Consider the following 13666-nt stretch of genomic DNA (forward strand, 5'->3'; position numbering starts at 1 on the left):
GTTATAACACCTTCATGCAAATTCATCTATTAAAGAAGTGCATTTGTCCTTTTTTATTTCAGGAATACAAATAAAAAAGTGGTTTATTTTTTAGATCACATAATTAAGGCACTCAAAAGATGTGAAATCCTGAATTTGTGGTTACTTCTGCAGTCTCAATCTGCTTAAGTGAGGTCCATGCTTGACTTCAGAGGTCAGCACTGAAGGATATTAACACAGTAATAGAATAATGCAGATTTCTGGTCCCTTCTATCTTTTTGATGAGTGCTAGTACTTGTAAATAGTGCATTTTAATATAGTTGTCTTTAAACCTGAAAGCAATAGAAAACACGTATTTGTGGTAAATGTGAAGCTCAAGAACTTCGGTTTTGCTAACTGTCTCTACAGTCATTACCGCTCCTTTCATGATCCTTAAAACATCAAAAGGAAAGGATCTGCTAGAGGACAGACAGTATTAAATGAAACACTGGTTGAATTTGCTGCTGGTGAAACCTGTAGGACAGAATCTTGCAAAGAGGAAAGGCAGGAGATTAGGGTGTCCACTGACTTAGATATTATCTAAATTGTGATAAAATCAAGTCCTAAAAGCTGAATGAAGGCATTTTATTGTGGGAGAGAAAATGGATCCAGTACCCTATCTTGTCCTTGTCCTTGTCCCTGAGGGTGCTTTTAAATTCATGTCCCTCAGCTATGAAGAAGGTATTGGCTTATCCCCTCTGTGATCTGCTGTGGAGAGGGAGATGAAAGGTTTGCTTGTGGGGGAGCTCATCCCCACCTGTGCAGCCAGAGCTGCATGGCCAAGCAGCAGTGATTGCCAAACACAAGCCATGCCAGGAGCCTGCTCCATGGGTGAGGAGCTCTTGGCTCATACTCAGAGCTAGTCCTGCCTTCAGTGCCAGAAGGGCACAAGGCAGTTCTGGCACAAAGGCAGCCAGCAGGACCCACTGAGTGCCTTAGCCAGCTGGGATTATGCACAGTCCTCAGTGCTGGAAAGGTTAAAGCTGGGCTGTAGATGTGAGCTGTTCTGGCAAACCAGATCCTCTCCATGGGACACAGACTGGCAGCAGGAGCCCATAAATGTCTGCCTGGCTTTTGTACTCCCAATGAAATGGAAGCACAAATGTTCAGTGCTCGTAATTTTGGTTATTTCCTCTCCGGTTCCCTGAACATATGGCAGCACATTTTGGAGGTCTTGAGCTCTGATCCTGACTGTACAGTTTATCCCACAGTGTGATGCCAGGAACTTGTGTGTATTTCTGTTTCTCCACCTGTAAAACAAGTGCAACAAAAATTTCCTCCCGTGGCGCAGACAAATTCCTTGATACTTATGAGACAGTTGAATGTTACTGTGTTGGACTGAGGAAGCAAAGGATGATGAAAGGGTGAACACGGTGTTGTTTGCATACAGTGCAGGGGAGCAAGGCAGTAACCATTAGCAGAACTGTGAAGATAGTCATGGCAGCATTTCCAAAATATCAGCAATCTAGTACACAGCTCTCATAAAGCAAGGAGAGTGAGCTGAACATGTGTCCATCAGAGAGCTGCCTGAAGGTTGTATGGGCATTGGTGAATGTAGCTTTTCCTACGTAATTGTCTTCCCAATTGATGTGTGTGTGTGAGGTATGATAATATTAGGCTTGCATATTGCTATTATTAGGTTAAATTAGCTTTGAATGAGATTTTGTATCTTCTATTTCTCTCTTTCACAAGCTTATGACTGTTTTCATGTGTGCAGAATGCTGCCATAAAACAGTAAATTAGAAGCACAATATAAAGGTAAAATAACTCAAAATAAAGGGGTTTTGTCTCCTGGCAGGCTGTGAGGTCACTTAAAGAAACAATTGAAGACTGTTGGGATCAAGATGCAGAAGCTCGCCTAACAGCACAGTGTGCTGAGGAGAGAATGGCAGAACTCATGATGATTTGGGAGAGAAATAAATCAGTTAGTCCGACAGTCAACCCTATGTCAACTGCCATGCAAAATGAGAGGTAAGAGAAGAATACGTTTGGGTTTAGTCAGCAGGAAATACCCAATGCAGCGCTCAGCTTGCTCCAGGACAGAAGCTACCGCTTGCTGCACCCATGAAGTGGAGTGTTTTACGTGACCTAGTCTGCATATGGGTATTGCGTGACATGATTCCAATTGCTTGTGTTATTAAGATCTCCAGTGTGTCCCCAGAATTCAGGCACCTTTTATGTAAACAGCTGTATTTCTCACAGAGAGGCCTTTTAAACTGAGCTTAGGCAAACTGCCTCAGCAGGCTTGCCATGATATGAAGTGACAAAGTGAATTGTCTTTAAGTACACTTGCTAAATGATGCGTAAACTTCTGTTTGAAGTGTTCTGCTAAAAATGGTGAATTTGCAGTCAGTATGAGTTCAGGAAATTACCAAGTCTCAAACCTGTAGTTTTTCAGTTAACAAACTGCAGGGCCATTGTTTAAGTTGCTGTTATTCTGACCTCAGCAGAGAAGTGCTGCACATTCTCTGCTATGATCCAGAGGGACTGAGAATTTGCACAACTGACTTTAGTGCTTAATAGTATACTCTAGAAATCTGGATTTGAGAAAAGAGTAATGTTGTTGTATATGACAGTGTTTACTGTCATGAAAAAAATTATGTTCAAATCATAGAGTACCTAAATTGTCAAAATAGTAGTTTTCATGGCTTAGGACCTTGTAACATTTTCCCAGTATCACTTTCTTGGTGTCTGTTGGGTTTTTGTTGGCCTTCCTCGGCATCACTTCTCTATATATAGAGTACCTTAGCAGTCAACTGGACAAACAGCATATTGGACAAATAGAAGAAAATTACTGTTCACTTAGGAAATAACATCCATGATGAAATTTTGCCCTAGTAAACCCAATTTTTGTCTCCCCAGGCCTTTTCAAGGAAGTTGCCAAAATATCTCAGATTGTTCTGTATCTATCATTAGTTTATGCATGAAAAGAAACAAAGACAGTCAGCCCTGTTAAATGAGAGACTTTATAGTATGAGGTGATTTTTACATATATGATCATAATATCATTTATTTTTTCTTAAAGGAATCTGTCACATCATAGACGTGTCTCAAAGATAAGGCCATATCCAGATTATTCTTCCTCTTCCTACATTGAAGATTCAATCCACCACACTGACAGCATAGTGAAGAACATTTCTTCTGAACATTCAATGTCCACTACACCATTGACTTCAGGAGAAAAGAACAGAAATTCCATTAACTACGAGCGACAGCAAGCCCAAGCTCGCATCCCTAGTCCTGAGACAAGTGTCACCAGTTTGTCCACCACCAATACAACAGGCCTCACTCCTAGCACTGGCATGACCACCATATCCGAAATGCCTTATTCGGATGAAACAAACTTACATACTACAAATGTCATGCAGCCAGGTGGGCCCACCCCTGTTTGTCTGCAGCTAACAGAGGAGGACTTGGAGACAAATAAATTGGATCCAAAAGAAGTGGATAAGAACCTGAAAGAAAGCTCTGATGAGAATCTGATGGAACATTCACTTAAGCAGTTTAGTGGGCCAGATCCACTCAGCAGCACTAGTTCCAGCTTGCTTTATCCACTGATAAAACTTGCAGTAGAGGTGACAGGACAGCAGGACTTCACACAAGCTGGCAATGGTCAAGCGTGTTTGATTCCGGATGTCCCATCTGCTCAGGTCTATCCTCTGCCCAAGCAACAGAATCTTCCGAAGAGGCCTACTAGCCTCCCTCTAAACACCAAAAATTCAACAAAGGAGTCAAGGTTAAAATTTGGTGGCAAGCACAAATCAAACTTGAAGCAAGTGGAAACTGGCGTGGCCAAGATGAACACTATCAATGCTGCAGAACCTCACGTCGTGACAGTGACCATGAATGGAGTGGCTGGGAGGAGCCACGGCATAAACTCTCATGCTGGCACAACCCAGTATGCCAATGGCACGGTGCCCTCCGGCCAGCCCAGCAGCTCAGTAGCACAGAGGGCCCAGGAGATGCTTCAGAACCAGTTCAGTGGGGAGGATAGTCGGCTGAACATCAATTCCAGCCCCGATGAGCACGAGCCCTTGTTGCGGCGGGAGCAGCAGGTTGGCCACGATGAAGGTGTTCTGGACCGCCTGGTAGACAGGAGGGAGCGACCACTGGATAACGGCCGAACAAACGCCAACAACAACAACAGTAACCCGTGTCCAGACACAGCTGCAGCCAGCATCCAGAATGTAGTGAGGAACCCTGGGCAGACCCAGACTAGAAGAGCACAGAGGCCAAATTCGCTGGATCTGTCAGCCACAAGTAGTTTGGATAGCAGTAGTATGCAGTGTAAGTGCCTGCAGGACTGAACAGTTTCCCTGACACTTTTCTACCTAATAACTGCATATATCTGCTTGAATAGAAATTACTTCCGTCTCTCCTGTCTCTCCTCAAAGCATACTTATTAAATCTCATATAAATTTCATTTCTCTCAACACGATCTCAGTCTTTTTGATAAAGTCCTGTCTCCATCATTTCCAGTATATTAGATCACTATCATCCTTTCACATACACAAAATAAATCTGTCTCTTTCTAACCCATCTACTCTGACTCTAGGTTAACTTTCATTATTCCTTACAAGGCTCCTTTGGTAGCTGCAAAGCATATTGAAAAAGAGTCCTATTTTTTTCTGCAGGGGCACATTATACCTTCTTTTCCTTACTTTTCCTCATTCTATCAAGAGTAGCTGTCTCTAAGACTCATTGATTAAAGTAATTTATAAGTAACTATTTATGTGCTTCCTGATTTTAAAGCAACTGATTTTACTGTATTAGCCCAGCCTAAATGGAGGGTCAGGCATTTTCTATTTTGCTGTCCTTGCTCTAACAATGAGAATTGTTAGAGTAATTCTTCATCAATTTACTATGTACATAAAAATTAATTCAAGTAATTAGAGAAGGAATTTATTTTAATAGTCCAGTTCAGAATTACTTCCTAAAGAGTTTTATGGCCAGAGGTCTAACAGGTTACAATGGGGCTCTCCTTTTTTACAGTAAGAATATAATCATGCAGTTATATAGTTAAATTAGGTACATCCTCTGCATTTGAGCTTGTTTGAGCTATTGGAAAGACCTCCTGGTGTGCATTTTAAAGAAAATATATTTCCAGAAGTCACAGTAGTCTTGAAAGGTGCTTGCAAATCTCTTGACTGTGTTTATTTAGAAAGATGCTCTGATACTAATAAAATGGGATGCCAGGCATCTCTGGAAATAAAAGGTTTAAAACCAAACCAGAACATATCTTTCAAGAAATGTTATTGTCTATTCAACAATGGAATGTTTAAGCCTTCCTTATAAGTAAGAAACCTTAATTTTTGTCTTAACATTTTGGTATGAGTTGAAATCTTATTGAGATAAAGAAAAAATATTATCACAGTGTCTTCCTTTAATTGGAGGTTAAGTTAAAAGAAGGGGTTGTGTAAAGATTTTTACCAATCAGATTTCTACTGCTGAAGTTTTATCACAATAAAGTTGGGTTTGCAACCCAGCATTCCAAATCCTGACTTAAGATCTTAACAGAGAATGGACCATTTTGTCTTCAGGTGAAATGCTTTGCCAGGTGGAGTAGGATTAGTAGACCTAACATTTAATTGCACTATTTAAAGTTTAGCCTTTCCTGTCCTGTAGTAGCAACATTTTTTTGTACCTCCCATTACAGGTAATGTAAGATACTATGATTGCAAAAGCCCCTCAAATTGCAAATGCTGATTCTCCTGTTTCATGCCAGTGTGCATTCCAGGTAACACAAATTACTTCACTGAAGTAATTTCTGACAGAGAACAGAATCTAACCCTTTGTTTTAGTGGCAGCTGTTGTAGTTGATACACCTGTCGTGCCTCTGCCACACAGTTGTTTCTGTGTTTAAAGATTTTGTTCTTTTGTTCTGTTTCACATAAGTAACAACCCTGGACTCCAGTCTAATCTTACCCTCCTCGTAATATTATTTTCTGTTTTGTTTTTTTGTTTTGGTTTGTTTTTTTTTTCCTCCAGTAGGTGACTCCTCACAGGATGGCAAATCAGGCTCAGGAGAGAAGATCAAGAAACGAGTGAAAACTCCTTACTCTCTCAAGCGGTGGCGTCCATCAACGTGGGTCATCTCCACAGAGCCACTGCACTGCGAGGTCAACAACAACGGCAGTGAGCAGGCAGTGCCCCCCAAATCCAGCACTGCTGTGTACCTTGCAGAGGGGGGCACTGCCACCACCATGGTCTCTAAGGACGCAGGGGTGAACTGCCTGTGAAATACTTCAAAAGCCGACAAATGACCCTTTTTTTGCATTATTTGAAACAAACATGCAGAAGACATTTTAAAAAACTGCTTTCTCCTCCTGTCAGCAACCCCTACCAAGGACTCGCTTTAAATAGATTTCAGCTATGCAGAAAATTTTTAGCTTATGCTTCCATATTTTTTTATTTTGTTTTATTTTTGAACGTTTTTGCACTTTTATTTAGTATCGCTAAAGTTAAGTCTGTCTGTTTTGACCACGGAATATATATATGTGTATCAAAGATGTGGTCTCAAAATATTTTTTTAAAAAAAAGTTACAAAAAAAAGTATTGCTGATAATCAGTTTGGACCAGTTTCTTAAGGTCACTAAGATCATAAGCAGACTATAAGACAGGTTTGACTGCAGTGGTGTCTTGTAACCATGTTTTGATTTCTGTGCACAAGCTAGTCTGTATATTTCTATGTTACAAAGTGTATTCTCTTTTGAACCCCTTATTTTCCTTGTGTCATGTTGAAATGTGCAATAGTCTATAGTTCACAGTAGGCTTTATTGAGAAGTGTGTTTCTAAAACTGCCACATGTTCCCATTTTTGTATTTGTTAATTTTTCCTTGACAATTGAGCAGTCAGCCGGTCATGACAGTGAACTTTGCACATCGTAGCCAGCTTGAAGCAGCTGCCAATATCACATTGTGCTCAGAGGTGACAATGCATGAATTTTCCCCAACTTGAAAGGGCTTTGAAAAAGGAACAAAAAAAAAAAATCTGAGCTCTGTACCTTTCTTTCGATCCTTCCAAATCAAAATGTGTTTCCTTTACAGTAGTAGATGCCAGCCGGTGAAGTTCTGAGTAACAAGATGTTGAACAAATGTAAGGAAACGTCGTCAGCCATTTTTTCCATTTTATTTTGTGTGCAGTTTCACCCCCTGTATTTATGTAAAACCTTATTTAGATCACTAGTGATGTACATTGAAAAATACTTTTTATTCAGAAATATTAATAACTATCATACTTAAAAGCTTGAGTGAAGATAGGTTGTGAACGTATTTTGTTTACACAGAGAAAAAGTCATGAATCTTACTTGGCACAAAACAGTTGTGTGATGAGTCAAAAGTCTTTCCTGATTTACCTCCTTACAGTATGGGGTAAAAATCAGCCTGATTACGTATGCAGGTAGGTGCATCCTAATTGATTGTTGTTGCCAAGTTGAGCTGAAACTCATCCTCCCTTCAGAGTTTTTAGAGGCCTTCATTCATCTTGTTAAAATTTATTGCATGCTTTTAAACTTCATGGGTGTTTGTGGGGGAGGGTTGGGGATTTATTTTTCCCCTCTGCTTAGTCCCTTCTTTCAGTTTGTATGCACATTGATTTTAGCTGTCAGTGAATGTGAATGTAATATGTATTGAGATAAATTGTTTTTTCACTATCTCAAGTAAACCTTTCCTTTTTTTTTTGAATGATTTGTTTTACTGTCTACTAAAAGAAAATTGATTTCCTTATTAGTTAGGACCTCCTTCCACCTAAGAATTAGCCTTCCACCTGAAAAACATTCTTTCTGATTGAAAACACTTCAGTAAAAACTATTTAGATATAAAAAGATGTAACACAGCAGTCTTTGGTAACAAGCAAAGATTTATCACTTCATCTGAAAACTGGTGATGTTCAAAGAAAGAAAATCAATTCAGTCAGCCTGCCAGACTCCTGTGGCAGGATACTGGCAGCAAACAATTGCCTCCCCCAGCCTGTCTTCTTTCAGCTGACTGAAGCAGATGCTCTCTGCTTTTAAGCTCATTTGTTTCCTTGCTGTTTTACTATTTTTTCCCCCCGAGGTAAACTTTGCCAATCCTGTTCTTCTCTATCTGTTGATACAACTAACCTAATATATGCCTTGCTTACATCTGATTCTTGCCGTTCCCCAAAATCCCTTGCTTGTGCTTGATTGCTATGATTTTCTCTTGTAATGCTTTTTAAGGTTTCTTAGATTCTCCTAGATATCTCCAAGAGATAGCACTATAAATCCAGAATTTGATTAAGTGTAGTTGTAGAAATACAAGCCACAAGGCACATTTTGAGCTCCCTATGCTCTTTAAGCACCAGTTCAAATAGTACCTCTTGTCTCTGAGGCACAATTATGTTTTCCCCCTGTATAATACATTTATATCTCCCCTTTTCAAAAATACAGCATTATTCTGGTTGGACTTTGAATTTGCTCTATGGGTTCCCATCTGCTGCAATCTCATGTTCCAGATGTTGAAAACCTGCCAGTTGCTCAGCTGGGTTTCAAGACCTGAACCAGAATTTCTGGCATTCTGTTCATATTGCTCACTGTGTTTCTCTTCTCTTCTGGCCTCCTGTGAGTCTCTGTTTGGAGTGCAGTGTGTTGTTTTGTGGTGAGCACTGTATCGTGGAATTGAAGATTCTTCACTCCTTTCCCAATGACTTCTGCTTTGCCTTGCATGTATCATCCATCAGCATTTCAGAATGTGGGCTGAAAAGAGTATTTACGACTCTTACCTAACTCAAGCTACTCTGGGGAGAGAAAAGTTATTTCTCTGCTGGTTCTTTCTGCTGAGACAGATTTGCACCAGTCTTTTAGCCTTTCTTTGCAAGCCAGGCCTTTGTAAGAAATCCAACTTTTTTGTGATCAATGCAATCAAAATCATTTTAATAATCTTGTTCTGCAGTTTTTCTTCAACATCCTTAAACAATACTTTTTTTTTCCTTTGTCTATTTCTATCACTTGCTGGAGGGCCTTTGGAATGAGTTATAATTAGTAGCAAGATTGGCTGTGCAATATACCATGGATAAATATAATTTGTAACATGAAAGAAAAATGTACTTTATCACAAAATACCCCATAGACTAAATAGAGAAAAATCTAGCCATTTTTAATGTTCAGTCAAAGCAAACTCCTAAGTAGGTACCAAAATACTCTAATTCTGCACAGCTAGATGAAATCAGATTAGTAGTTTGGTTTTAGTGTTTAATTTAGTAATGCCCTTTTTTTTTTTCCTCACAGCACATAATCCAATCTCCATAGAACACTTTCTCTGTAAGTTAAATGATACTGAATTTTATCTCGTTCCATAGGGAATCATCCTTAGCCAAACAAAGTACATGTAAGAGAAAAAATTTTACAAATCCAACACAGGGATAGTTGATAGATGTACCATAAACAAGGAAGACAAATGTGATTTATTTCCTTGTGGGTTATGATTTTGAATTGTTTCTTTGGCTTTTAAAGAAAAAAAAAAGGATAATGATGAAAGTTGATTATTTTCTATCAATTTCTCATGTATATTGCTGACAAGATAAATACAGCAAAATGAAAATAGAATGGTAGTGTAAATACCTATTAATTCTGCCACTGTCAAATAGGCAATAGTAGAATATTTGTTATGGTAATTTATAATGGATAATTCAAATAAAATGGTAGAGCAAACATTTTTGATGTTTGTCTAAATAAGACAAAATCCAAAAATCTTGCTGGTTATGGAAGATGGCTTATTAGTAGAAGCCAGGAGAGTTGCTTAGGTTAATGCATTGTCTCTTGTTCTGTTTCCTGTAATAGAGATACCAACATAACATGGTTTTTAGAATGTGAATTTTAACCATTTGAACAGACATGCCTCATAGTCAGGTTTATTTCCTTCTGAAATTGGTATGTAGAAGTCAAGTTACCTGCAACACTTCCCCTGAATTTGTTTGTAATGCTTTATAGCTTCATATGCTAAACAATCAGTATTACCAAGACCTTTCTTGAAACTCCAGGATGCACTTAAACTGCACAGCTAAAGCAAAGGGATTCCTAATTTAAAAGAACACCATCTGACAGTATCCTAATTAGAATATTTTCTGAAACAACATTTCTGTTCCTGTTTTGCTTTCTTGGTGCCATTCATTTGTCTCTTGTTTCCATTTAGAAAATTACCTAATTTTCAAAGGCAACACATTTTGATTTTTTTTCAGTGCACTGGGCACAAAACAATGCAAGATAGATGCTGGCAAGTTTCAGGAAACAAGCAACAACAAAAAAAAACCACCTCATAAATATGTTTAGAAAATACATATCCTCCCACCTGTCAGCTTTCTCTAAAAGAAATCTAGAATCCTGCCTGCCTCCAAGAGGAGAATAAGGAAGTTCTTTAATTCTATGGAACAAGCTATTGGCCCAAACTTAATGGTAATGAATTCTTACTTAAAAATATATATGTATATTTGTATATGCCATAGTTCTGGTGTTCAGTGCATTTTGCTCTAATGGTATTCCTTTTTTAAATGTTAAAAAATATCCACTAATATAACATTACTGTGTCTATGTTCAGATTACAATTTTCTTTAATGAAAAATACTCAAAAGTTCATAGCCATTCTGCCATTGAAATGTTACTGTGGACATTTCTAGCCTAATTAGGGAGAGTTTTTTTAAAATCACTTATTTAGTCTATACATTGGAAATTAATTATGCTGTAATTTTTATTTGTATAAAAACAATGGCTGGTCCCATTGCTGAAACAGGCTGGGATTAAGCCATAAAAATAATAATTGCCAAGCACAGTAGCATATAAATGACCTGATGTCTAACTGGAAAATTTGTAGCAAAGTAAATTGAAATTGGATTGATCAGTCTTCAAAAATTGGATCATAGACTGGACAACTTAGTATTTTGCATCAATTTGGATTATTTGAACTTTTCTGTCTGATCTCCCAGTACCCATTTTAACAGGTAAATATAGTTACCTTCTTTTCAAAATGTGCTTACTATTTTTTGTTCAACCTCAAGCCTTTCTTCAGTAAAAAAACTATACATATTGCAGTGAAGCCAGATATATATATTTTTATGTAAACTCTGTATGTATTTAGATGCATATGTATGTTGTGTGTAAATTCCAGGATTAAATTCTGTGAGTTACAGCATCAGATGGTAGCACTGGTAGAAAGTATAATGTGGGATTTTTTTTTCATATGCCATTTAAAAATTATCTTTAGTGCATGACAGTAAAGCTGGGATCAGACTGTGACATACAGTCCAATAGTTCAAGATCTCCCATCACAGACCTGTCACTGATTGTTTGGGTGCAATGGACTTATGTGTGAGAGAGAGAGAGAGAGAGAGAGAGAAGCCTGGTAATGCACATGACAAGCTATATCTGAAGCTGAGGAATTTCAGATACCTCTCTCAAAGGTCAAAGAATAACCCAAAACACTTAACACATGATAATTTTTACAAGGCTTTTATGTAGTAGCTATAGTTATGTGTGTGGTTGCCATTTAAACATAGTATTTTAGTCCATTAAATCCAATTACATTTTAGGCTTCTATATTGTCATATGAAACTGTAGGTATAGAAATACATCCCTTTTTGATCTCACCCACCCCAAGTAGGTTCAGTTTTGATGTGAAAGAGTAACAAATCCGATTTCTCATGTTGGGGTTTCTTCTGTACTGAGTAGAATTGGAGGCAGAAGTTCCATGTCTGCAATAACAGATGTGGGTGCTCCTGCAAATCCTAATGGATGTTCTGTTCAGCACCAGTGTATCTGAGGGAACAGGCACCTCATGGGCTCACAGCTGAGCCCAGTGCTCTTGGAATCAGAGCAATCTGCCCTTGATTGTGGGCAGAGGAGGGGTGGGGTCTGCTGGCTGTGGTGTTAAACATTTCTGGGGAGGATTAGCCCTGGGAAAGCTGATGTGGAATGTGGGGCTGCAGGGACAGCCAGAGCTCCTGGGCCTTGCTGGGTGTTGCTGCTGGGGTTTCAGGCTGTGGGGCTGGGTTAGCACAGGGCAGCTGTGGCTGTTGTCAGGAAGTGCAACTGCACTGGGGGAGTGGGAGTGGAAGGGTTCAAGATAAATCCTCATTTACACCAAGGCTCTTTAGTGTTGATCTGGTCTCCATACAGGTCTGTGTTAGCAGTGCATTACTAATACAAGCTACTTCTTATGGCCATTTCTCTTTATTTCATTTCACTATGGTTTAATATACATGTGTGCATAATAAGCGGGAACTAGTTGGAGTTATGCTAATTCACAGTGTAATCATCAGATATTTTTCAAAGCCTCTTGATCATCAGCAATTGTTTGAATTCTCAAGTTGTTCAGTTGGTTAACTTCAATGCATACACCATGCTTCCACAGCACAGTGACTGGCACAGGAAGGAAGGATTTCTTCCCAGTCCTTGCAGGCTTCTGCAGATGTGTCACTGGAGTGTGTCCATCAGGGGCACAGCATCTCACCTGGTAACTCTTTTAAAGCAGAAATAATTAGCCTTTATAACTTCCTAGTTCCAAGGTCTCCCAAACGTCCACTTTTGTAGCCCATTCACTTGTTTTTAAGACAGCAAACATATGTGAGGTTTATTTCTAGAGCACTTGATTCACTTTGTTTTTTGTGCTTCAGAACTGTATCATGAAGTATCACACTTCAGTCTTGCTTATTCAGAAAATAGTTAATGTTTCTACTTTTTGTCATTTGTAAGAAGTCGCAAGAACAAACAGGCAAGTCCAAGTTATTGCTGACTCATTTGTCACTTCTGAATTTCCTGATTGGTGACTCTTCTCTCTCTTTCACTCTGTTGAAATGTATTTAAAACAGTTTGTATGTATATGTTTCTTGTCTGCTTTTTGTCTCTAGAGGAAAGCGTGCTCTATTCACATTTATATAAGCTGGAATCATATTTTACAATCGCTGTTGATTATTTCCCCCCTAAATGCAGTATAAGAGGAAAATAAACGTGGCAAGAATTAATTTCTAGGGTTTGGTCTTCTGTAAAAGCTGAAATAAGAAGATGTGAAACTGCCATTTTCCTTATGAAAGACTGTAAAGAGCGCATTACTTTCTGAGCGAGCTTTTCTGGGGTAAGAGGGGGAGAAATCCTAGAATATAGAGTCTCATCAGAACCCTTTTGTTAACGGGTATTTTTGGTTTTCCTCTCAAACGACTGAGGAAATATCATGTATGAGTTTATAAATAATTGCTTTCAGTTATTTCTTTTGTATAAGCTGCCCAATACCCTTGCTATGCTGTATAAGTTGTGTTTCATGGAACAGTGTGAGTATGAAATAAAAAGCTAATTTTTGGTTTTAATCATCTGTGGATGCCACTATGAAAGCTGACATTGTTAAAGCCACTACAGAGTTTTCTATGAATACTTGTAAGAATTGCTTTGTTATATATAAACCTAAATAAAGAGATTGTATTGATACAGAGACATTGGATAAGAACATTTAAAAGGCTATTCTTTAGGCCTGAGAGAAAAGGCTTGCTGTAAAATGGTGCATTATTCCATTTATTAAAGATCATATTAATGACAAAAAGCATGGTCTTTTGTTGGTTTTTCATGTTATTCTTGACCATGAGTAGTAACATGCTCCAGGAATGAGAGGAAGAGGAAGGGCTTGCCCTTGCTGGAGTAGTGCAGTGCCTT

General features: G+C 38.6%; 1 protein-coding gene across 2 annotated transcripts in view; it reads left to right on the plus strand.

Annotated features, from left to right (window-relative positions):
* BMPR2 (bone morphogenetic protein receptor type 2) overlaps positions 1 to 13556 on the plus strand; it is a 107350-nt gene extending 93794 nt beyond the window's left edge. Inside the window, exons 11-14 of one of the 2 annotated variants that reach the window (XM_085066187.1) lie at positions 1817 to 1989; positions 3044 to 4305; positions 5675 to 5755; positions 6007 to 6142. In XM_085066187.1, coding sequence (XP_084922313.1) covers positions 1817 to 1989; positions 3044 to 4305; positions 5675 to 5724 — 1485 coding nt within the window. In that variant the 3' untranslated portion in view covers positions 5725 to 5755; positions 6007 to 6142. Of the gene's footprint in view, positions 1 to 1816; positions 1990 to 3043; positions 4306 to 5674; positions 5756 to 6006 lie in introns of both variants that reach the window. The other variant, XM_085066186.1, reaches the window with a different exon arrangement.
* Positions 13557 to 13666: the final 110 nt, after the last annotated feature.

Source organism: Lichenostomus cassidix, chromosome 7 (genome assembly GCF_008360975.1).
Source record: "Lichenostomus cassidix isolate B80296 chromosome 7, HeHo_3.0, whole genome shotgun sequence".
In the NCBI taxonomy this organism is placed as follows: domain Eukaryota; kingdom Metazoa; phylum Chordata; class Aves; order Passeriformes; family Meliphagidae; genus Lichenostomus; species Lichenostomus cassidix.